Here is a 25,247-nt window from a genome sequence, read left to right on the forward strand (position 1 = left end):
TTATGATCACAAAGAAATCTGAGGTTTTCAGTGAGCTAGGGTCACATAGGGTACATCATTGTTCTTTAATGGGGGTGCACAGTTGTTTTGATATATGTAGGGCAGAGTTGCAAAAACTCCCATAGAATTATCTGGTGACATGCGATAAAGCAACTGTTTAATCGGCTGCACACACACACACACACACACACACACACACACACACACACACACACACACACACACACACACACACACTGGGCAGGAAATGATAAGGGAAGGCAGTGTACCATAATACACTCCAATTCTTTTCTTTCTTTTTACTTATTTTCTGCTTTTATGTCTTTTTTTCCATTAGTATTTTATGTGCACATCCTCCTCAGCTCCCTCCTTCCCTTCATTATCCAGATAATCCATGTTTCTGTGCATCCTCCAGATAATGCACTCATCCATTTACCACAGCACAAAAACTGTGAAGCAGCCTTCCTTGTCAGGCAGATATTTGCCCTGGTAAATATAGCAAGATAGATCTCCATTATCACGCATGTAGCCGCATCATAACAGACCCCTGCAGCCCAAATCTAAAAAGCAACCAGGTCGTAGACGTAAGCAAGCTAAATGACGGACCAATCAATGGCTGCTTATTGTCAGGACCTTGAGCCTCCTCTGATTCAATTACCTGCTATGATGAGGAAGAGCAGCCAGGCAGGGAGGAAGGCAGGCTGAACCCACAACACTGTGATTAATGGGGCCATGGTGAAGGAAATGGGTCATACAGAGAGCGGAGGAAGAGAAAAGGGGAAAAGGAGGGGAGAAAGAGAAGAAGAGAGGAATTACAGACAAAGGATAAAATGAGAGAAGAGAAAGAAAGACGGGGGGGGGGGAATGAAGAGAGGAAAAGCAGCACGGGATGTCAGGGGAGGAAAGGAGATGACGGGGAAATGAAAGTAAGGATAGATGTGACAGATAACAGGATTTGTGAAGAATTGAGAGGAAATGAAGGAGGGGATAGACAGAGTAAGTGAAGGTGTGGGAGCAGACTGTATGGCTTTGTACCCCCCTCTTATCTTTCATCTGTAGCCCTTTGAACTTTTACCTCTATATGGTCTGCACTCTCTCTCGTTATGCCTCTCTTCTCCTTCTCTACTTCTTTCTTCCCTCTTTCCTTCCCATCTTCCTTCCTTTTACTCTACATTTTACGTTTTTTTCTTCTAAGCATTTCTGAAATCTCTGTCTATCCCTCCCTCTTCAATTTTCCATTGTTTCTTTTATTCTTACATATTCTTCATTCAGTCTCTACCAACTTCTTTCTTCCTTTTTGACCTGTTTAGCTCCCTATTTTCTCCATTCTTCCTTCATCAGACCTTCACAGTCTCACCTTTCTCTTTACATGTCTCTCTCTCTCTCTCTAGCTGTACTGTCTTTTCACACTGCCACTGTCATGCCATCTGCCTTTCAGAGTATGGCATTGATTGTATGTGTGTGTGTGTGTACGCGCGCGCGCGTGCGTGCGTGCGTGTGTGTGTGTGTGTGTGTTTGTGTGTACACACATATGTCTGTTAGGGACAAAGAAAGAGATACCCTGCCAGCAGTGGTAAAAGGCGTTCAATCAGACTGAAACAAACACACACACACACACACACACACACACACACACACACACACACACATACACACACACACACACACACACACACACATACACATACACATACACATACACATACACATACACATACACATACACATACACATACACATACACATACACATACACACACACACACACACACACACACACACACACACATACACATACACATACACATACACATACACATACACATACACACACACACACACACACATAGTTTTGTTATTTTATTTCTTAATTCACAGAAGATATTGAACTGGTTCTTTTAAACACTTTAGATGTGGTAATTCAATGCGAAACATATTTAAAAAGATGATGTCACCACTTATTGACATCAACTAAACAAGTACCAAGTTCACACATAACGTAATTTATGCATCATAGTTCAAACTTGTACAACTTTACACTGCAGTTACAGTAGAACAGTGCAGGACGATCACTCATGATTGCCCTACAGGCCTCATGGAAGCACATCATCGCGTGGTTTCAAAGACACGCACCAAAATGTACTTTCAAGCATCTAACGTTATATAGAGCGTTACAAATGGCCAAATCGATGTCTCTCTAATGTTGTTTGAACGGAGCGGCTCTGGGGTGGGGCGGCGGGAGGGAAAAATAGATTAGTCTGATATGGATTAGCTGCTTGAGAATGAGCACATTTGTTCAGTACACAGAAGACATTTTCAAAGTCACTTCTGGCACCACACATGCTTCCGTCTTAACGTGCATTAGTTACGATGCTTCAACTAGGCAATGCTCAATATGTTTTACTCTATGTCTAATTTAAGGCTTCACACAGGATTAGTTTGCCAAATTTCTGATGTAATCTTATTAGAAAAAGATCTTTAATTTCCCTTTTTTTCCCGATGCGATTGGAATCACTGTTGTGTCTCTGAGATATTGTGAAGGTGGCGGCAGACAAATTAAATTAAGTTGAAGAATTTATTAATTAATTTATTAAGTTGAGTTAAATTAAGGGGGAAGGATCCATTTCACCTCAATGACAGTGTCAGTACAGTGGAAAGCCAGCCGTCCAGGCCATTGTGTTTTGCTGCCAGAGTTGAAATAACTTGAACCTTGACCCTAAATATGCTGAATGGTAGAACCAGTGGTGACTGACTGAATCTACTGTACATGAGGAAGAATGGTGGAGTTGTTTGTTTGTGAACTCCTGGAATCATTTAACTTATCTTACTGTATTGTACTGTATTGTATCGTATTACATTGTATCGTATCGTATCGTATCCTATCGTATCGTATCCTATCGTATCCTATCCTATTGTATCGTATTGTAACATACTGTATCATACCGTATTATATTGTAGTGTTCTTTATCCTATACTCTACATCAAGCAAATGATGTAACTTACACAACATTCTAGGAGCAAGCAAAGAAAAAATAGAGCTTACAGTATCTAAGAAGTCACAACATGTTTCTTTGGGTATCACTACATGACAAAATAAAGCTGATCTGATGTGTACAATAATTTCACCTTCTCTGTGGAAACTAGTCCCATGAGAATAGGGTTGAAGACTGGCATTTGGGTAGATACACATTGCTTCAAGACTCATGACAACATGCTCTCCGTCTTCGTGGGTCATTGAACTCACATGGAGGAAGCACTCAATCAATTTGAGGTATTGAGGCAGAGCCACAGAGCGGGCGGCTAAATTACAGTCCTGCAGGTTGAGTGCGTCACATGCTCTCAGACTCTACTCTATTCCAGCCCATTTAACTGACAGAGGCGGGCACTGGCACCCTTTCCCTCAAAATATTACCATATTGTTGCGCTGAAAACTGCAATAAAATCTCCTAAATTAAGAGAGAATATGGGTATTTGAACATAAAAAGAAAGACTATACATGATAGATGCTGCAAATAGGAAGATGGTTACAGGTCTTCTTGCCTTAGGAGTTATTTCTGTTTGTTGATGAATAGTGAAGATATTATGTGTGAACAAGAACAAAGAGGTTTATAGTATCCATTATAGTGCTATCTCTTTTTTATTACATGAAACACTGCTGCAATTTGGACTCAAATATCCTAATCTTGCCAACAAAAGTGATAATGGCAGTGAGAAACAGGCAGAATATATGCATTAAAGAGTTATAATGACTCAAAGAAGGTGGAGAGAGCAAACCATTAACAACCGCCGATGCCTTTGAAACCGTCCGCCTTAAACAGACACAAACGGCTGGATGAAACATTCTCCTCCAGGTTTTCTGACTCGTGCTCTTCATTTTGAGAGATGATAAAACCCCCTCATTACTGTTAGTTTCTGTCCTTATTTTGCGGACGCAGCCGTGCTCTGGGACTTTGCTAGAGGTGCATCTCTCACCAAAACAACTACAGCGCCACATTAGTGCTCGAAACCCCCCGGTGAAACATGTGGCACTGCTAAAAATACCTGCTTTTGAATCATTCACATCATACACTATTTAGAGAGCTCATGCATACTCATGACCCTATGCAAATATGTATCATCAGACTTTGCCTTGTGGGGAATTCAATTAATGGAATAACAGGGGCTGCAGCCACAACCGCTTTGCTACATTGTACACTAACATACATAAATGAAGTAGAGGCATGTACAGAAAATTAACTCTGATCAAAGTCTCTGTTATATGTTTAATCTTCTAACAAATCGTGGTTTTAAGTTTGCATCTGTTTTTCTACAGGTCTTTGAATGGTTTAACACAGTAACTCACAGTTTAACAATCAGGATCACATAATTCCACCTATAAAATAGGCAGAACCTACTCTTCTTTGTGGCTAGATTACACTGGTATCATATTACAGTACATTTCATCCTTAACTACCTGAGTCCACGCAAGTATTTTCATTGGCCAGTGGAGAGATTGTAACGATGATCGACCCAGAAAGGAACACTGTGTATATTTTATGCACATTCAAATCACATAAGAAGATGCCTATATAAGCACAAACACACACACACACACACACACACACACACACACACACACACACACACACAGTTAAAGTACAGTAGAGATGTGACATGTGACACACTCCTGCCTACTCCACAGAGATCAGCTCCTCTCATTTCCTGTAAAGCCAGCTCATTAAAGAAATATACACAACCTACATTCCATTTATTGTAATGTGAGTCTACAATCTATACTAGTCTTAGCAGCTAGTGATGGCTTCTATCTCTCCCCTCACTCTTCTGCTCTCTCTTGCCTGTGTTTTATGTTTAGCTATTCGTCCAACTCCTATAGTGATGATGGTACATGTAGGCGAGGCTCAATGAATTGGAAACACAGCTCCATACCACAGAAACCCAATCGTTAGTTGCTGCAGTTAGCCAGCCTTAGTAGCTGGTGTGGGCCAACCCAGTACAGCTACGTCTCTCCCCATGGCAGCTTCTGAGGAGCTGGGAAGTCCATGGTTCACCACCAATCGTTTTAGGTTTCTAACAGGTCATCCACACTCAGCGACACATCCACTGAGAAACTAATTCTGGTTATTAACAGCTCTATCATGAGAAACATGAAGTTGGTGACAATGGTGGCCATAGTCAAATGTATTCTTGGGGCCAGAGAAAGTAACATAGAATCTCAATTAAAACTCCATAGTTTTCTCTGGACCCCTACCATGTCACCATCTACATGTCATCATTCAACCATTGACTGTCAAGATGGTGTCCAGCAAATGACGTGGGCTTTTGAAGAAGACTGAGTCTGATTAGGAGAGACAGCATGAATCCCATGTTGGATGGAGCAGCTCTCATATCTAGAAATCTGGCTGAGTTTATTAGTAGACCAAAACCATGACAACCCAGAGTTGAGACCATGAGGCAGAGATGCAATCTTAAAGCTTCTCTGTGCTTCCATTAAAGCAGTTACCCACCCAAATCCCATAGAAACTGTGTCTATCTCCAGATTACTTAAATCAATGAAATCGAAAGTAAACATATACATAAAAAAATATTATAATAATTTACACCACCACCGCAATAGTACAACAACATAGCAGAATTGCACATTAGATCTCTATCATCTGAAGCCACATTAATAAACTATCTCATCTCAGATTATCACATTGATTTATTTTGTCTAACTGAAACCCGGCTGTGTTATGAAGAATATGTCCGCCTAAATGAATCCACCGAGTAATATTAATACTCACATTCCTTGAGACACCAGTTGAAGAGGTGAAGTGCCAGCTATTTTCGATTCAAGCCTATTAATCAACCCTAGACCTAAACTTAATTAAAACTCATTTGAAAGTCTTTCACACCCTGCCTGGAAAACTATCATTCCTATTACTTCCTATTATTGGACTACATGCCATTACACAAAAATGTCTTCTCTCGATGTCTATCTGATAGTGCTGTAGCTAAATTTAGTTCTATGCTAACTTTAATGACTCCCATATCTTGGCAGAACTGGAATATAATGTTCATAAGTAAGTTTTATATATAGTATAATCACGTGAAAATAAGAATCGTGTCCTGGAGCCCAACATGTTGCACTGCCATGTTTCTACAGTAGCCCAGAATGGACAAACCAAAGTACTGGCTCGAGAGAGGGCCTTTCACATTTTTAGTAGTTTTGCAACTACCATAGATTCTCCGACATGCTTGGAAGAGGAACGTGAGGGGATGGGTATTCAGTTGGTCGCCATCTGTAACCTCACCACTAGACGACACTAAATCTTACACACTGGGTCCTTTAAGATATATAGGAAGGTCCTCTATAATGCCAGAACAGCCCATTAGTCATCATTAATAGAAGAGAAAAAAACTGCCCTAGGATCCTTTTCAGTACTTTGGCCAGGCTGACAGAGTCATTACTCTATTGATCCATGTATTCCTACAACTCTCAGTAATAACGACTTCATGAGCTTCTTTAATAATAAAACCATAACTATTAGAAACATATTTCATCACCTCCTGCCCTCAAAACAAGTAATTAGACTACAATCGACATTCCTGAACCAACTTCAACGATTCCTTCATCCAAACCGTTAATGTGTCTCTTAGATGACATCCCAACTAGGCTGCTTAGGAAAGTTTGATCCTTAGCACATCTTTATTAGAAATGATCTATCTGTCTTTATTTACAGGCTATGCACCACAGTCCTTTAAAGTAGCTGTAATCAAACCTCTTCTTAATAAGCCTACTCTTGATTCAGGTGTTTTAGACCTATATCAACTATATACCTATACCTAATCTTCCCTTTCTCTCTAAGATCCTTGAGAAAGCAGTCACCAATCAGCCGTGTGACTTTCTACATAACAATAGTTTATATGAGGATTTTCAGCCAGGATTTAGAGTGCATCATAGCACAGAGACAGCATTGACGAAAGTTATAAATCACCTCTGAATTACATAAGACAAAGGACTTCTATCTGTACCTGTCTCATTAAATCTTGGTGCTTCATTTGACACTATTAACCATCACCTTCTATTACTGAGACATTCAATTGACATTAAAGGGACTGCAGTACATTAATACACATTTATTAAGATGGATTAACTCATATTCATAATATTGTTTTTAGTTTGTACACAATACCAACTGAACTACAAGTATGCCTAAAGGGCATAAAGACCTGGAGGACCTGTAACTTTCTGCTACTAAATTCAGACAAAACTGAAATTATTGTGCTTGGTCCTAAACACCATAGAAACACATTATCTAATGATATAGCTACTCTGTATGGATGGCATTACCGTGGCCTCCAGCACCATCATAAGGAATCTGGGAGTTATCTTTGATCAGAATATGTTCTTAAAACACATAAAACACATTTCAAGGACTTCCTTTTTTCACCCCCATAAAATTGCAAAAGTTAAGCACAACCTCTCTCAAAAAGATGCAGAAAAACTTAGTTAGGGTTTCTAGTTAGGGCAAGGGCCCCTGGTTATGCTTCTATAAGCCTGGACTGCCAGGGGACTTCCCATGATGCACCGAGCTCCTCTCTCTTCCTCCCCCTCTCCATCTGTGCTCATTCATGTCCCATTAATGCATGTTACTAACTTGGCATCTTCCCCATAGTTTTGGGCTTTCTCATCTCACAGGTGTGGACCTTCAGTTACAGACCACCTGCTGTCTTTGTGTTCCAGCTTGACACCCACTTCTACTTATATTATTATTAGTCATATTTTCCCACTGCTACCATTATTATTAGTCATATTTCTATTATCATTATTATTGTTATTGCTGGGCTTCTCTTTTGTCTCCCTCCTCTATCCCCTTCAATCTCTCTCTTTAAATCCAAGTTGATCAAGGCAGATCCTGGTTCTGCTTGAGGTTTCTTCCCATTGCCAGTTTTTCCTTGCCACTGTCGCCAAGTGCTGTTCATTGGGGAATGTTGGGTCCCTGTAAATTAAAAGGTATGGTCTCGACGTGCTCTATATGAAAAGTGCCCTGAGATAACTTCTGCCGTGATTTGGTGCTATATAAAAAACACTGACTTGACTTCACTTGACATAATGCACAATAAGGCTTCTTTAATAAGATGCTCATTACAGCACCCTGCATGCCATCTGCACACAGTTTAGAATTAACCAAGTAGCAGTAATTTCATACGGGGATAGAAAATGTGAAGTATAGCTGAGTTTAAATCATTCCCAACAATAACATATAAAACACATTTTCAATGATTTATGTATTTGTCTCGATAAAGTAACAGTTTAAGACAAAGCTGCGGTGCCTCAGCAGGGAGAGGAGGAGAATTGTATGGGTCTGGAAAATATAACCAAATAAATCATTTTAATTAAGACTACCTTTTGCCACCCAATTTAAGATTTCTCTTCATGGGTGCTCAGAATATCCCCCCTTTTTTTGGTCCCAAACTTTTTTTTTTGTCAGTGAAACACTTTGGAGATTATAACCCAAAATCTTGAACTTTTTATATACTGCTTAATTGGGACTGAATCTTGTCATAGTGCCACAAAGTATGTCTTTCCACTATTTCTCATGTCCTGCCTCCAATTTGGAAGAGAACCTCTTTGTCGTCATACGGCCCCAGAAGACAAATTGGACCAGCAAAGTCACTGAAAGCACCAAGACCTGACAGTTCGGCTCCTTACTTTCATCCTTTAGGAAAACAACACAGCATGACACTAGAAGGGAATAGCATGATATGTGAGTAGAACTCGGATAAAATAATAAGTCATTTAAATTTAATTTGGTTATTGTAAGTATAGGATTGCCTACCCACAAATATACAATAGAATGTTATCATTGTTGCATTGATAATCTTATATATTACTGATGGTATTGTATAGACAAATTTGATATGTTTACCTTGTTTTAAGATACTTTGGGTTTAATTTATTTGACAATTAGAGCAAAATCAAGCAATTCTTCAAAGTACAATAAGTTGATGACATACAGTCTCAAAGATCAATGTCTGCAATGTCAGCAATTCCCCAAATAAACATGTTTCCAGGTAATCCAGTATGCCATCGTCGTCATCTTTTCAACAGCGTTGTAATAATACTGCTTTACATCATCTGTCGCTAACATCAAGTGTTGTTAACACGGATAAAATTTGGTAGACATGAACATGGTCATCAATAAATGATGGTACAATTGCAACATGAAAGTTGTAACAGTACTCTTGTAAAATGGAACGAACAGTTCCACATTTAAAACCAACGATAACAACAAATGTTTTAAATGCATGTTTAATCTGTTTCTCCCCAAACCTGCCAAAAATAAGAGATAACGTTGAGACTGAATCAAAAAATATGCTGTGACATAAATTCAAAATCAAAGTACCCTCCGATCTCCTCAGCTCTCCAAAGACATCTTACACAGAGAGTTCTTATAACACAGGCCTTTTCTAAAAACCAAAAACATTACCTTCCGACACATGATCCAAACCTCAAAATGTCTAACACAAGCTGTATTTGTTCTCAGTCTAAGTTAAGAAAGCGAAGGCGGTTTCCTACCACTTTGCTGCCGGGCGCGGTGTGTGCCGTCCATGGCTCCATTGAATCCCACTATGGAGTTGGATGTGACAGGCTGCTGAAGTGGAGAGGCAGCGGGCGTGAGTGTGTGTGCGCTAGTATAAGAGAGTGTTGGCGGGTTGTAAAGTGAGTTTGTCCTACTGTGTGTGTACGCATGGGTGCTCATAGTTCATGTTCACGTGTCGGTGGGAATGCCATGTATGGAGATGGGTGTGTGTCAGGAATATTGTATGAGAGCTGGGTCGGGGGAGTTTGGGGAGTTTGTGGATTGTGTGTCTTAGTCCCTAGGTAATTGAGTATCCCCTATAGGACATGACCATAGTTATGGAAGCTATGAGTGTCACTAACGTGTGTTAGTGCATCCAAGCGTGCGGTGAGGCTTGAAATAAGTTCTCCTTTGTACAACTCTATACTCAGTTGTCTGCTTAGCCTGTCATGCCTTTCCAAACACAGAATAAGACACAATAAATAAATAATAAGCACAATAAAAGAATAAGACATGACTTGACTGTCATGGAAAAAGCTATAATAAAGCACACACAGAGGCAAAGCTGTAAAGAAATAATATCTTCATTGCTTCATGAAAAGGAGCATATATGTAGTGCTAAGGCTTACTAAGAATAAATATTTACATTTAATAGAGATGGTTCATATAATTCTGGACATATGTATGTGCACAAAGTAAGAGAAGTCAGTAATCATGAGCCAGCTTGGTCTTGAAGCACAAGATGCAAAAACCAACATGTTCAGAGCAGGAAAAGCGGCCAGTGCCAGAAGTCATTCCAAATGAGAGAGAATATCTGCATGCGTTTATGTTCAGGGTGTCAGATGTTTTATGGAACACTTAAATTATTCAGCCTTGTTTGCCTTGCAACATCTTCTTCTCTGCTCCTCTGAGGGATTGCCAATACCTGTCATCACACTACTTGATGTGGTGCTGCCATCTACAGGCCTGAGCTGGTACTACGCCTGCTCTTTTTACAACTAAGAAATATCCACCGCAGTTGTTGTCAAGCATGTGTCTCACAGATCAAAGAGTAAGAGGGTTTTAGGTTGAACCTCACAGCTCAGTTGTAGATTTGACTGATTATTTGTCTCTCTGTAGTTGAAGACATAGTGATCGCTGGCATCAGCTGCTGAAGTCGACTGAAAGGCAGGAGACTCTTTGACTCCACAGGAGGGTCAGAGGGCAGGTGGGAGTGGTTCTTTATATAAGTTATGGGACTTAACATCAGACATAAAAAATAAAAAAAAACATCCTGTAGCTGTGGTCTTATTAAGGGTTCATGACTTCTGCACTTAGTTAAGACCCCAATTGTGTTATACTTTAAAAAGGCAACAAATCCCCAATAGTGTTATAAAGTGTGCTTACATATTAAATGGATGACAGATATATTGTATGCAGGTGAAAAGCAGCTCATTTTGTCTCCATTTTTCCTTAACTATCTATAAATAGCAGTACATAGCATTTGGGGACACAGCTGGTGCTGTTTCCTCCATCTGCACTGTAACTACAGTATGTAGTGTGGGTTAATGGAGACACACACACACACACACACACACACACACAAACACACACACACACACACACACACACACACACACTAAGGGTTATGTTTTGACCTTGCCAGCTGCACCTCACATGCTTAAGCATGATTGCATTAGGTTTATATTCATATAGATTGTGTTGCATCATCAACTTTGGATTATTCTCAGTAGATGTTCCCATTCTTACTGAAGTATAGAAAAGAGGGCACGATGGCTTAGTCGTACAAGGTGAAAGAAAACATCAATCATATTCCTCTTTAGTAAATTTGTGTAAACTACAGTCATAACAGAAAGCTTAACTTAAAGGTGGAAAGTTGACAGTTTGGAATTAAAGGACATCACTGGACACACAAATGTCTTTTGATTGGATGCCAGATGTCCTACCATAGACCAAGTGGACACCTGATTCTCTTGCAAAATGAAACTTGCAATCAAATTTAATTCACTATAGATCATTTAAGTTGTTAAAATATGGTACATTTGTCATTCATTCATTTATTCAGTGTTACTACCCAGTTATTTTGCAATGCAGGCTTTAAGAGTGATTTCATACAGTTTTTTTTTGGTGTTGTTGAGTATATGTGCATGATACAATATAAAATGTGTATGATGAGAGTTCAAATTGTAATCAGCAAGTATGACGACATTTGTTTAAACGCTCTGCCTCTATCCTATCTCTGAGACACTTTGCTTTAATAACAAGCATCTGACAGCACATAGTGATATGAAATCACTCAACTCAGCCACAATGCAACCACAATAAAAAAGAAGAATTCTGACAAAAGGTTAAGGTGTCATATCTCATCAGAAGCCCTCGAAAATGGAAAACGCTTAATTTTAATGTTTTTAAATTCAACTTTTAATTTTTAACATTCCTGACAATCACCACTCATTTTGAAGTAAAACAAGAAAGAGCACCAGGTAGTTGTGATTTACAACAAGCTATTATACAATGACACCGATTTAGTGATGCAAGATGTCATTTTTGTCAGACAGCTGCAAGTTTTTAAGTTTATGTCACATTTCTTGCAATGGTAATTTCCGCTGCAGTTCATCACGGTCACATGAATCCCAGAGGAGACGTGGGCTTTGACAACACACTGATGAATCTACAGGGAGCTGACTGATGAAATGTAAAATTGGCATTCAATCTGAGACATCACTCAGTGATACACACACAGGAAAGGACTAAGTAAGTAAAGAAAAGAAAAAGAAGAAAAAAACAAGGGTGTCATTCATCTCTAAAGCTACATCTGAGCTAGTAATTATCTCTCACAGCGCACTTTTAAACTAGTAAATAATGCTCTGGAAGATCTTACTGTCCCCAAAAAAGCCAAAAACTCACTTCCTCTTTTCGCACAAGTAGACAAGAAAACTTTCCAAACAAAACCACTGCCCTCATTACAGCTCTCATCTGTCAACAATGACATTAAAGTGGGAGATGTGATGAGTTTGCAGCCTGTGAAGGAAGCGGGGAAGTGACTCTGCTGTTCTGACTGTGGAGGGGAAATGATGAGTTGGAGAACACAGGCTTGTGAGAGTGAAAGCTTCATATCGTGTCCCATACGTCCTCCATAAGTCAATTACTGGTAACCGAAATGCCGCCACGCCGACTTCCATCATCCTCCCATCAGAGCTCAATCAATCTCATTCTCATCCACTCGAGCTGGTGTTACAAGCATTATCGCCCCAGGAAGGCTTGTCAGATTACAGCGAGTGAGAGTAGCTTGCAGGAGCTAAGTGAATTATGTTAACTTGGTTACATATCTGTCCGAGACCACCAACGCACACAAATATTCTTTGAAGGTAGTGGAGTGTATGCATGAGAACAAACACGCTTTCAGTACTTAAAGGTACCGGGGACCAGCTCCAGATCAATGTCAATGCCTTGGTGAAGGACACTGACACGAGAATTAACCTGACAATGGGAGGAAACCCATCCAAGCAGCAGAGAATGTGCAAACTCCACACAGAAAGGCCCTTCCACAGCCGGGTATCAAACCCAAGACCTTCTTGCTATGAGACAACAGTGCTAACCACTAGAACTCCCGAGTTCAGAACAGGCTAGACTGCAACAGGCAATAGAACAAGTCTCAAGTCTGATGCAAAAAGATCTCAGCAGCCCTAAAAAAGCTCAGAAAGTTGAAACCGTCCCATATGACAAGTGCAGCATCTCTCCATCCACACACTCCACACATGAACCGTGTCCTACCTGCGTGACTTTCTCTGTGACGTGGTGCGTCCGGTCAATGAGTTTGCACGGAGCTATGATGTCCATCTCCCCAGAGGGCAGGGCAATGAGCGGGTCCGGTTTGAAATCCACAAAGTTGAGGGTGATCTGAGGGATTTTGGAGATGGTGCGGTACCGCATGAGGTCTGAGTCTGATGTGGAGTTCAGTATGTTGGATTTACTGTTTACTGCACCTGCAAACACACACAAGGCAGATCATGAGGTTAAAAAAGACCACAAAGGACAATAAGAAGGGTTGTACGTTCTCCACCTTCTATGTCTCACCGGTGCTGCTGCTGCCCGGTCGGACACTCGCCCTCCGGTTCTTTCGGTCCCAGTCGGGCCTCATGGCCTCGATCTCGTCTACGGAGGAGGCGCGCCGCATGCTGTGGAAGCTCTCCCGCGAGCGGCTGTGTGACAAGGTGCAATTGGAGGCCGAGCCGTCCGGGTTAAGGCTGAGGCGGTGGTGGGGCACTATGCAGGGCGACGACTGGGTGTGACCGGATCCTACCAGGTGAGATCCGTGTGGAGGACAAGGAGGAGGAGGGGGAGCAGGAGGCTCAGAGCCCAGTAAAGTGCGCTGGTCTTCCTGGTGGTCTTCTGGCCAACCTTGTAGAGCTGACCTAAAAAACGAAAAAACAGAAATGGTTTTAATGTCTATTAACAGGATATTACAGATTTGGGAAGCTTGTCTTTGAACTGGATGATTCAGCAATGAGGGTTAGGGGTTAGGGTTAGGGGGTTAGGGTTAGGGTTAGTCAAACTTTTAAATGAAGACAAGTTGAGAGTCTCTGTTTCCTTAACATGTCCTTGTTGAAAGTATCTCATCTCTAATCTCCTACCTGCTTCTACTGATTGGCTCTTTGTGGTCTGGTGGAATGGGGGGCAGGGGCAGGAACTCTCCCAAGCCTAGGGATTCCCGACTTTGGTGGTCCGGGTGCAGCGGCAGGGGTGTAGCAGTGGGGATGTGACCGGCCTCTGCGTCGTCCAGAGACACTTTACTGTTAGAAAGGGAGCGCAGCAGGGGAAGACGCAGCTTGAAGCCTCGTGGACGACCTGGGGGGGGGGAGATAGAGGAGGGTTAGACTCATTATCTGACAAACCTGTTCCAATAATAAGGTGGATTTTGACTACTGAACCGTGGCGGGAAGGCGAGATGGAGAGTGAAAGCCAAGTGTGAGAGAGATAAACAAGCAGAGATGGAATATGGGAGGATATTCTAGGTAGTCGAGGTCATGAGAGAGAAGGAGATTTGAGCTGGATCACGCTGAGCCTAATAGATTCAAAAGTCCTCGTCAAAAGCAATCTAAAGGAATCTGGGACAGTTACATTGATTAGATTTAGGTTTTAGCCACAAAGTTAAAAAATCTGGTTGACAGACAGACTGTCTTTGTCTGCAGTGTCAGGGTGATCCCTCTGGGAAAATGAAAGGCAGAATTCATGAAAAAAAAAAAGGCATTTTGTCAAACCTGTTCCAACAAAAAACACTCAGGACAACTCAGAAATAATATTACTTATCAGGACCACCTGGCCTTTCTGTAAAATGAAATGAACAAAATGGTCCTGGTGAATGACGGTGACGGTCACCCCTCACTGACTGAACATGTCAAGTCCAATTCAGATATTGAAAAACTAATGTGAGTGAACAAAGCGGTGTGTTGAACTTGAATTTTTAAGCATTGAACGAGCCAAAATATGAAGAAAAAAAAAATCTGCTGTTTGCCAATAGGGCAATTCCTTTTTATCTTTTAATTCTCTGTAGCAGTCTGGGCGCATGATGTGCTCATAGATTAATGCTTTCAAATTAATAACCATTGCCATTTGTAGTTGCCCTTTTGTTCTGATGATTTTGTGAGCTACAATACATAAGCTAGATTAATTCATTGAAACTAATGAAAAACATGTTAGCTTATGCCGGGTCTCAAATCACATACTTTTGTCAGTAAACTGTGTACACTCTCTACTTACTTGAGAAGTGTACACATTTTGACAGGTTAGTGTTGTCTCAAATTAAACACAGCTTACACACTTACCAGGAATGACAATTAGATAGCAAGCTAGCCTTAATAAGCTGGCGTTAGCAAGGTAGCGTTAATAAGCTAGCATTAGCAAGTTAGCATTAGCGGTACCAAATCATTACAGACTGCTAAATTAACCCAATAAACCTACTGATTTCTTATATAAAAAGTGTCCTGTAAGTTTTTTTTATCCTTAAACCAAATATGGACAGAGCAGAAAGTAAGAACTAAAGAAATAAAAAGGCAAAACACCAATTGAGCAACTATGAACTTAATCAGCTACCTGTAACAAGCCAGGTGGGCAGGCGGTGGTTGAGCTCCTGGTTGTGGTCTTTGAGTGTGTCGTCTGACATGACCTCGAAGTTGAGGATGAACATGATCACCACGCCATCCTCGTTCTTCACCGGCACCACGTCCACCATACACAGGAAGCACTGACCTGAGGGGGGCAGAGGGATTGATAAAGATCAGTTAGATCCAGGACCAAAGGGTTTATATCGGGGCTTAAACATGGATAGAATCAAGTCTCTAAATCAGTGGTCTCCAACCCTGCTCCTGGAGAGCTACTGTCTGGCATGTTTTAGTTATCTCCCCACTCTAATAAACACGATTTTAATAATTAACTCGTTATCAATCCCCTTGACGAGCTTCAGCTGCTTGATAACAAGCTAATATTTAGAATCAGGTGTGTTAGAGTGAGGAGATACCTAAAGCATGCAGGGCAGTAGCTCTCCAGGAGAAGGGTTGGTGACCACTGCCTTAAATCAAGGCCATTACAAATGCATATAAGTATGGAGAAGGGATCCAGATCATTATTAATCTCACTGGTTCTTTAATGATGATGTACAGATGTCAACATTATAAATCAGCATTATTAACAGTCACACATGAACGTCACACTACGAACGCACGCTTACATTCGGTATTACACAGAGCCGCACCACACACTCACAGTTTTTCATTCTCTCTCCTTATTAAATGTTCATCTGTACTTAATCAGCTCACACACACACACTCTTCCATATGAGGCCAGGCACGTCTGCTAATCTGCCACACAAGTGCTAAAACAGCTAAGTAAGCGTGAAATTAGACTACACATGACAGTAAGTGGCTGGGAGTTTTCTGCCAGGTCTGCGGGGCCTGATTACACTGTACATAACAGAGAGACTGGAAGACAGAAGAAGATGCTATTCTGGTTCTGACGCTTCAAAACATCAAATATACACATGCACACACACTGACACAGTAGAAAGAGTTGTCATCATCATTTAAAACACTGACCAGGATGAGACATTTATACAGGAGTAGATAAAGCAACTAAGACTGAGAGTGGAAGAGCGTTTGCTACATTTTTAACATTCTACATAGATTATATAGAAAGTTCCCAGGAACATATATGATTTTTGAGTTTATGTTGCACTTTCAGCACTGAAATCCTCATCAGATCATTTTCAATACTCAGACTTTGCTTAGGAAAGACAGGCCACCACCATAAAGTAGTTACACTAATGTAATAATAAGTAAAATGCATTAGGAGCACATCTAAGCAATTCAGATATGTATAAAATAACATTTGCTATTAACCAGAATCCATTTTCCCACATTACACAGCATTTAAATTAGAATTGAATCTGTCCTGTCCTTTTCAATGCCTTGTCCCACTTTGCCGGGTAACATGAAAAACAAAGCTACAACAAAACGTATCCAGTAGGCAATGTCACAACAGCTTTATGATATAATCTAAGAAAGCTATTTAGCTTCTCACTGTAATCCTTGTTTCCCCTCTTAGTCACGGTCTAAAGTGGCTTTTGATGTTATATAGTTCCTTCTAGATTTCTCAGCGTACCTGGCTCTGGTCCGTCCTGGCTCTTACCTGGACGGTGATGGTCAGTGACCGGCTCTATAAGTGACAGCCCCAGAGGTTTTGGCAGTATGGAGCATTTACAGCCAACACGGTTATGTCGTACAACCCCGATGTACAATGTGTGTCTACCGCAGGCCTTATTCACCACCCACTCCCCTGTCATTCATTTCACATCATCGCCGGAGAGTGGGCCGAAATCCGATTGGACAACAGCATAATCCCGACACAGGAGGGGGAAAAAATATGAAACACAGGGAAAACTAAAGGATTACACCATCTGGCCATATCCAGCATTTTGTGTGTGTGTGTGTGTGTGTGTGTGTGTGTGTGTGTGTGTGTGTGTGTGTGTGTGTGTGTGTGTGTGTGTGTGTGTGTGTGTGTGTGTGTGCCTGTGCCTACTTGCTGTATGTGCACATGTGTAGGTAGATGCCCAGTCTCATGTTCATTCATAAGAGCTATTGGGTCATGTCCATTCATGCCTGTGTTCATTAACAGCTGTGACACTGCATTTGTGGATTGTTTTTAATCGTTGAAAGGTGTCGCTGCATCACATTTAAACCTGCTCTGCAAAGCTCTGCAGCCACCTGCCCGGACAGGAACTACATGCACAAATGCATCACGATACACCACTTTGAAAAGCTCTTGCGTGTGAAGCTTTTGTCATTCACAGCAGAACAGCAGAAGTTTAAAAAAATGACTAGAAAAACTACGGCAAATATCACCTCAAATGTTCTGATTTATATTCAGATAGTAGATTGAATTTCATATATTTCTCATCATCAGCGTAAGCAGAAATATGAAAGTGGGTTTGTAATGACAAAAAACTCCACGATAGCATTTAGTGAATAACTCATAACAATAATCATTTTATATCACTTTGTCAAACAGATTGGATCAATGGATTCCCTCACTGATTTTAATTACAGAGACCGATTTCTAACCACAGCCCTCCCTCCGGGGCGGGGGTTTAGATCACATGCATCGTATTCTGGGAACTGGTGTCCATGTACTTATGTATTTAGGAAACTGGCTCTGGGATGATTTGGTATTAGTACATTCTGTCAGTCTCAAACTCTGAACCAGCAACCCTTTATTTACTCAACAGTGTAAAAGTAGAGCTGTGAGTATCTGTTTCTGTTAAGATACAGTGATGCGATGTGTGTGAGTGTGTGTGTGGATAACAGATGTGACTTATACGAACACACACACACACACACTACAATGTAGGATTAAATGTCAACAAAAGAGGATTTAACTTCAGATCATTGTTTTTAGGACTGATACACAATCACTATTTTCAGTTCTTATAAAAACTGGAACGTACAGTCTTATGTGTGTGTAATGTGTGTGTGTGTGTGTGTGTGTGTGTGTGACAGAGAGAGAGAGAGAGAGAGAGAGAGAGTAGATACATGCGTGTTTACAATAATCATACAAGCATCAGTGCGTGCATCAGTGCGTGCTGCAGGAATCAGTGTGTGAGTGCACTGTACACTGTGTTCTACTTTACTGCAAGTCCTGGTGAACACATGCACACATCTGAGTACACATGGGTTTATCTAAATGTGTGCATGTGTATCCTGACTTTGGCCAAGTGATGAAAAATCAAGGCTTATGACTACATATTTTAGACCCATCGGGCCTATTTGTCATTCAACCACCCTAGCACTCTGTCTACTGTAAAAGACCTCCTACGAGAGCGTCTGAAACTAGCGGAGCGTTGAGGTTAACAGGCCAAACGCTATTTCATCTAAATGCTCCGCCTGGATGTATTCCAATGCAGCATGTACCATCTGATAATCTGATTCAGTATTGCTGATTTACAAAGCTCCGGGAGATTATCACAATGCGCTAAAACGGGTCCAAAAAAAAGCACAGGGTGCAAACTGCTCATGGTGGACCAGGGATACAACATAGCATGCAAACAGACAGACTGCCAAACTTGAGGGTTTGATCATTATGATGATATGGACTCTAATGATGATGTGGATGCTTATGTGTTAGCATAGGGTTAATTTGTTACTGACTGTCTATATGCTGCGTTCCATTTACCTCGGAAGTTGGACGTTGGAGCTGGGAATGATGTCACACCTGAGTTTGATTTGTTCCAGTTAGAGGTCAGAAAAACAGTTAGCTAGCCAGGTTAGCCAATGATAGTTGATAAAAAACAGTTGATAAAAACACATTTTGCTCATACAAACACTGTAGCAACATGTCCACAGATAGAGGTTGGACAGTGCTGTGTGTACGACTGGGATACACCAAGGTGCTACAAAACTGCTAATAAACAGGATATTACTACAATTTTCACACTGTTGATGTATGGGGCAGCTATCCTGGATTTTGAGGTCGGGGCTGGTGTGAGGTTCGTCTGACTTTCCGAGCTGGAAATTCCAGTTTAAATTTCAAACTGGGAACAAGGAAAGTCCGACTTAAAAGTAAAAGTTGCAGAAAACATACTACACTATTAGCGCAAATGTTTTCACTGACAAGCAGAATTTGAGCGCAACTTGGCAATGATTGGCCTGAAGTCACATGACCATATACCCAACCCATCTTGGTAATTACCCACTGACTTATACATATCTAGATGAACATATTTGTTGTTGTTTTTTACATTTTTTAAATAGTGCAGGTGTTTTATGATGACCCTGATGAAGGCCACGAGACGAAATGCGTCTGTCTTTTGATGGAATTGTTCTATACTAGTGTTTCTGGAGCTTTGCCTTTTTTTTTTTTAATGATCAATGTCCTACATACAATATAGAAAAAGCAGTTGTCACTTCTAAAACGTTTTACTCTCTACTCCTCCAGAAGGATCACAGTGCTTCAGACCTCTGGTATCACCAAGATGGATTTAGTATTATCTTCAGCCTCCTTAAAAAAAGACTAAGATTATTACGGTATTACGGTATAGGCCAGGTCTGGGTCAGGTTCTTGTTGAATTTGAAACCAAATCTCAATCTGTACATGTGTATTTACTGAAGCTGACAAACTATGAATTTAACTTGGTGTGACGTTGGTGGGATGAAAGGATGGAATAGCTGAAAAACTAACAGGAGATATGAAAAAAGACAGATAGGAAGCGAAATACAGATGAAAGCACAAGTGGAAAAAGCAGAAATGGCGGCAATGAAGAAAAGAAGAAAAATGAAAGGAAGGAAACGATATGTGTTCAAATAAGGTTCTGGTGAGTTTAGAGACAAGCCGGAAGGATTAGTTGTTCAGGAGCATCTTTATTCCAGTTTAGCGAGAGATGAGAGAGGATTGAAGAATAGTAAACAGAGACTCGGCTGCCCGCCAGGTCACCTGATGACCTCGAAACTTAAAACTCTTGAATGAAAGAATTCCCAAAGAGTTCTCCAGGATTTACAGATGATCTCCTCTTTTTTAATCTTTTCAAAGTGGAGGGAGCAACACCTGCCTTCCCACTCTGGCCACACAGCATCCTGCACTGTGCCGGATTACAAATTACACTCTTAATCTCTGCTATGGAACAAGTGGATTAAAGCAAAACAGATTAGAGTTTGATCAGCTGGACTCCTCACTTCTGTTCTCAAAAGCTACACCACAGACTCTTCTATAGCTGTTGTGCACCTCTTTAAATATGTAGCTAAACACGGGGGAGCTACGCTAGATACAGAGATGCCACGATCTGTGATTGGCTGCCTGTTTTTTCTTGTACAAGCTTCTGATCCCTGTGGAGATTATTAAGAGGAAGGTAAAGGAAAGACTCCACCGCTCATCACGACTGCCGCTCTGCATGGTGGCGAATGAATGAGCATAAACACAGCAGCTGCACAGCAATCTCCTATCCTCTAATGAGACGAGGAAAATTGAAGTTACCAGGATGTAACTGCAGTAATAGAAGTGCGTGTGTCTGCCATCACTCTTTATCACAAAGTGAATGAAAGAATGTAAACGCAGCAGCTGTGAGGAATATCAAAGCAGGACTCGATATATATCTGTCTGGTGCTGCAGAGTTCCTGCTGTCATTAACGTGTGCAATCCAATGAGCAATAAATGGACAATAAATCAAAAGTTACATCATAGGAATCCACAGAAGGATTCCAGTTAACTCTATGGTATAAATCCAGCTTTAATGCTGCAAATGAACGACTTGACAATAGCTTGACAACCTTACAGTATAGTTAGTGACTGACGGAGGAATCATGGTCCATCATTACATTTTGACCTGCTATGCACTATTTACATTATATGGTTTTACATCAAAGCACTGATTCTACATCAGCACCGAAATGCAATATGAATACCATTTGTAGCTTGGAGATTTCCACATATAGTTTATACATCCACTCCTCCTAGTGGACAATAGTTGTCTCTACATACCTACACATACTGTGGGTCACCTGCCACAGCATGTCCTGTCAGTGGAGGACCAAAAATGTATATATGACAGAATTTTTTCATAGTAATAATAATAACTTTAATTGTATGGCACCTTTTTATACCAGAAATGCAAGTGTTTTACAACTAAAGAAAGTACATATATCAAATGTTTCACAGAGGACATAAAAATAACAAAAAATTGAATATAAGATGTAAAACAAATATAGTGATAATAGTAAAATTGTTAAATAAAATATTGAAATTAAAGTAGTAAAAACATGGAATGAATAGAATGTATAAAATTAAGTAAAATACAACATTTTAGAAGAAATGTGGCAGTGCATCAGTGTGAAGATGACTGAGAAAAGCTAGTTAAAGACTGAAGTGAAGAGGTAAGATTTAAACTTTCTTTTAAAAATATTCAGTGAGCTGTTTTTTCCTGATATCTAAAGGTGGTGTTTTCCATAGTTTTGGGTCTTAATTGACAACGGCTGCAGCAGATGATCACAGTGTTCTTGAAGGCGAAGGCTTGGCCCATTCAGGGCTTAGTATGTAAGGAGGAGGACCTTAAAGTCAATTCTGAAAACTGGACTAATGTTGTCTCTCCTCTTGGTTTTGGGTAATAGCCAAGCTACAGAGTTTTGAATGAGCAGAAGCCTCTCATTGGAGGCCAGTAAAAAGTGCATTAGAGTAATCGAAGCTGCTTGAGATAAAGGCATGAATCATCTTTTTCATCTATAAATGGTCATGGTTTAGCTATGGTGAAACAATGATGTTTTCTTCACCTTGTTAATGTGAGACCTGAAGCTTAGATCTAAATGTAATGTAACACCAAGACTTGTAACCTCACATTGAATCCAGGAGGTGAATTTCCTTAGATTATTGTACTCTTTTTCTTTTCATGTTCACTGTACTGACTGAAGGTCTTGATCAAGATATTTACATTCTATTTTAGGCGGATGCTCCCTTTATGTAAATGCATCACTTGCACTTTTACACTTATCTCTCCCACAGCAGTTTACTTCTGACAGCAACAAACAGAACTGTACATCAACAAACTAGACACACAAATGACTTTTGACCCACAATAAAACTCAAAGTGATGATCACAAAACGTCTTTATCTCCAGAAAAGAAGTTGGAAAAACAAGAAGCGTGACATATTTACAGCTCTTATTCATTTTCAAATTGTTTTCAAAGAGTATCAGTTACATAACTCACAGCTGTTCTAACTTGCAAAGGAGAGTGCTGCTATAGAATATCTGTGTTTCCATCAGGACAGGGATTTCAAATCTGAAAACCATTAGCTCGGGGTCACTGTCCATCAGACAAAGAGAGAGAGAGAGAGAGAACATGTGTCTGTGAGAGCTGGAGCGATGTAAGAGGATAAGGATGTGAGCTGTGTTTCTTCTCAGTTGCTCTGTTCTGTATCACAAACACAGACCCCCTCCTCCCCTCCAACCACACACACACACACACACACACACACACACACAGCGACAGAGTGACAGAAGAGAATGGAAGAGGCGGAGAGGCTCATTCACAGACACACTTTCCTCTGCTGCTCCATCACTCTTTGGCAGAAACAGAAAGAAAGAAAAAAAAAAACTAAAAGAAGAAAAAGTGCAGATCCTCATTTACACAGATCCTCAGAGACGGCTCGGAATATTCTACAGGCTGGCTGGCTGCGGGCCAACTGGCGAAGCCTGCTGTGTTCTTGGCCATATTCGGAAAGACAAAGAAAGCCAAGCACTCAGGCTAAGTTGATCATCTCACTTGGGTAATTACATAAAAGTGTCATTCATCAAAAGGAAAATGAAGATGGTTGAAGATGGTTGAGCATCACAACAACTCCAACACTTCATCCCTAATGTGGCATCTCGTATATGAGGTAAAGGTTTAACATGGTGGATATGTAATAGAGGACAGAGTATTTGGCAAGCTCACAGCCTGTCAAAGTGCTCTTGAGTAGGACATTAAGAAACCTATTTCCATGAGTCAGAGAAAGTGGGTGGATCATTGGTTGTGATGTGTAAGAAATGGTTAAAAGATTCTGATTGGCTGCCAAAATATCACATCAAAGCCTTGAATCCCCGTCTGCTCCACAGCTGCTGCTCCGTAGCGAACAGTGACTCTTGACCTCCCAAGAAATGAGCGAGAGAAAAGGGAATTTCCCCTCAGAGACTGAAGAGTAATGAGTTCGGTTTCATTAGTCACATCAACAAGCCATGACCGGCTCCGCTTCTCGCCGTCACTTTCACAGGGGAAAAACTCTGCCTGCCTGCCTGAGCACTCTCATTACTACGAGAACTTTATGTGATCTGTTTGAGAGCAGAAAGAGACGATCGGGTAATGAATCTCACCTTAATTACCTGTGTAATGACCTCCATAGAGTATGGGTGAAGAACTCAATCGATATTCATCATTTTCTCACAAATCATTGATTCTAGTTGCTATAATAATTATAGCACTCACTCCAGTGCATGTATATTACAGCATAAGGTAATAGTAGTGTTATCAGGGGGTTCCTTAGAGGTTTTAATGAGCTTATTTTTAAAGAAAGTCAAAGCTTTAGCCAGACTTGTGGTACAGATAATTTTATTAATAGACCAACGGGTTTCGACTTGTGGCCTTCATCAGGGTCATCATAAAACACATTAGTAGTAGAAGTATTTAAAAAGGTTAAAAAATATATAGAAAAATAACCAATTATGTGACTCCAGATATGTATCATTCAATGGGTTATCTACCAAGGTAGGTTGGGTATATGGTTATGTGACTTTAGGCCAATCATTGCCCCAGACAGGCAGGGAGGCAATGGGAGTATCCAATAAATGACATGGGTAAGACCATATTTGGCTCATGAACCTAAACATTGTCTAATTGATTTGCCATATTTTAATGTAATGAGCTTATTTTGCCAGAGTTTGCAGTTCATACATGCTGAAATCTTCCTGAATGTCTGTTTCATAGGACAGCATTTAAAAACTGGTCCTATTAAACCACTAGGTGGCAGGGCACAACAACTTTTTCCCGCTTAGTCTTTTTGGGTTAAATGTATAGTTGCAAATAGAAGTAGCAACACACACACACACACACACACACACACACACACACACACACACACACACACACACACACACACACACACACACACACACACACACACACACACACACACACACACACACACACACACACACACACACACACACACACACACACACACACTGGCCTACTGTGAGTAGTCGGGTCAGTTTTATTTATATAGCGCCAGATCACAACAGAAGTTATCTCAGGTCACTTTTCATATAGAACAGGTGTAAACTGCTCTTTAATTTAAAGAGAACACAACATCCCCCCATGAGTATTACAAGGAATTAAGCTGGTTATGTTACACCACAGTACTAAAGCCTCATACAGGTGTGTTGTACTGAGAGGGCTGAGCGAGGAGCTGGATGACATAATGGAAAAAGAAATTGCTGTGTGTGCATGTGTGTGTGTGTGCGTGCATGTACATGGTATTTGTGTGTGTGCGTGTGAATGTCATACAGGCTGTTAATATTGGAGTTGCAACCCAGCGCCCTGCTGATCTTGGCCACCAGCTGTCCTCTGATAAGTGATGTAACATTACTCCATCTTTCAGTGATAACACACACAC

General features: G+C 40.7%; 1 protein-coding gene across 1 annotated transcript in view; it reads right to left on the reverse strand.

Moving 5' to 3' along the window:
• Positions 1-25,247, reverse strand: part of kcnh2b (potassium voltage-gated channel, subfamily H (eag-related), member 2b) — a 275,121-nt gene that overhangs the window by 93,528 nt on the left and 156,346 nt on the right. Inside the window, exons 3-6 of the mRNA XM_062441120.1 lie at positions 15,660-15,815; positions 14,201-14,414; positions 13,644-13,981; positions 13,341-13,552 (exon numbers count right to left, since the gene is read on the reverse strand). Coding sequence (XP_062297104.1) covers positions 13,341-13,552; positions 13,644-13,981; positions 14,201-14,414; positions 15,660-15,815 — 920 coding nt within the window. The remainder of the gene's footprint in view (positions 1-13,340; positions 13,553-13,643; positions 13,982-14,200; positions 14,415-15,659; positions 15,816-25,247) is intronic.

Source organism: Scomber scombrus, chromosome 20 (assembly GCF_963691925.1).
Source record: "Scomber scombrus chromosome 20, fScoSco1.1, whole genome shotgun sequence".
In the NCBI taxonomy this organism is placed as follows: domain Eukaryota; kingdom Metazoa; phylum Chordata; class Actinopteri; order Scombriformes; family Scombridae; genus Scomber; species Scomber scombrus.